This window comes from Sinocyclocheilus rhinocerous, unplaced genomic scaffold (genome assembly GCF_001515625.1).
Source record: "Sinocyclocheilus rhinocerous isolate Xijiao unplaced genomic scaffold, SAMN03320098_v1.1 scaffold4100, whole genome shotgun sequence".
NCBI classification, from domain to species: Eukaryota; Metazoa; Chordata; class Actinopteri; order Cypriniformes; family Cyprinidae; genus Sinocyclocheilus; species Sinocyclocheilus rhinocerous.
The window spans coordinates 171,967-173,480 of NW_015648132.1; the positions used below are offsets into that span (position 1 = coordinate 171,967).

Consider the following 1,514-nt stretch of genomic DNA (forward strand, 5'->3'; position numbering starts at 1 on the left):
TATGTTCTACTGAAGAAACAAAGTCACCTACATCTTGGATGCCCTGGGGGTAAGCAGATAAACATCAAATTTTCATTTTTGGGTAAACTATCCCTTTAACTTTTATAAAGAATATCTCTTTGGTTTTGAGACTTTAGTCTTTGCAACTTTAGGGATCTTATCTATGCACGAACAGCTTGTAACACTCCAAAGAGAAAGGAAAACTTGAAATCGCATCATATGACCCCTTTAAAATATTTCTAATGGCTTAAAACAAAATCTGAAATCAACGCTTCAGTCATTTCTGATGGTGAGATTCAATTTAAGCAAGCCTAAAGCATCAAATTACAAACATATCTGTGGTCAAATAGAGAGTAAAATGTATCGGTTGATGTGTGAGATTAAATACGTTGCATGGCTATTTAATTGTTGCCTATTATATGCATAGAGCATCAATACCAAGGAACCAGTGGTTGGTTTCATACTGAAGACAACTCTAGCAGCTAAAATACAAAGGTGGGTTCTGATCATACTTTTCTTTTTGTTAGGGAATCCAGAAGGTGAACTGTGGTTTGCTGTAGACCCTGAACCCTCCTCCTCTTCTTTAGGCTCAGAATTTATGTCTGGCTTTTTGTCCTCCCCAGTTGCAGTGGAAGAAGTCTCCATTGGCACACCATCACTCGGCTCCTCTTTCTTTATCTGATAAGTCACAAAGAAAGCAGTCAATCCACGTTGAATAATTTTTAAAGAAAGGGGGGAGAATTAATACTCTTTAGACTTCAGAATTCTTATTTACTGAAAATGAAACTTCCATTTCTTACCTCAGGCTTTTCCTCAGCTTTAATATCTTCATGTTTTCCAGTTTTACCTCCTGTCATGCCTTCTTCATCCTCATCCTCATCCTCTTCTACTTTCTGCTTGACCTCCACCTTAGGCTCAAGGGTGGCTGTGGAGTCTGAAGGACCCTGCTGAAATGATGTGTCTGCACTGCTGACGGAGGCAGGGGTAACAGCCTGGCTGTCCACTGGTACAGAACCCTTATGAGACAACTTAAGACAGAAAAAAAAAGCCAAAAATGAAGTGAATAGAGATCCAAAACTGAGGCCACAAGTGAAAACGTCACTGAAATTAAATCATTAATTATCTATGGTTTTCTGATAAATAATTAAGTACATTTATATTTTTATATTTAAAGGGTTAGTTCACAGAAAAAAGAAAATTAGGCTGTTTTACTCACCCCCGAGGCATCCTAGGTGTATATGACTTTCTTCTTTCAGACGAATCCAGTCGTTATATTAAAAATTGTCCTGGCTATTCCAAGCTCTATCATTGCAGTCAGCGGGTGTTGCAGTGCTTCAGTCCAAAAGAAGTTAAATAAAAAGCGCCCCTCCATTAAAAAAAAAAAAAGTGTCTCACACGGCTCTGGGGGGTGAACAAAGGCCTCCTGTAGCGAATCGATGCGTTTTTGTAAGAAAAATATCCATATTCAAAACATAATAATCACTTTAATCTAGCTTGCACCAACAGTTGTACAC

General features: G+C 38.2%; 1 protein-coding gene across 4 annotated transcripts in view; it reads right to left on the bottom strand.

Annotated features, from left to right (window-relative positions):
- Nucleotides 1–1,514, bottom strand: part of LOC107709650 (histone acetyltransferase p300-like) — a 29,643-nt gene that overhangs the window by 11,211 nt on the left and 16,918 nt on the right. For all 4 annotated transcript variants that reach the window (XM_016514232.1, XM_016514230.1, XM_016514231.1 and 1 more), the window contains exons 15-16: nt 801–1,028; nt 513–678 (exon numbers count right to left, since the gene is read on the bottom strand). In XM_016514232.1, coding sequence (XP_016369718.1) covers nt 513–678; nt 801–1,028 — 394 coding nt within the window. The remainder of the gene's footprint in view (nt 1–512; nt 679–800; nt 1,029–1,514) is intronic.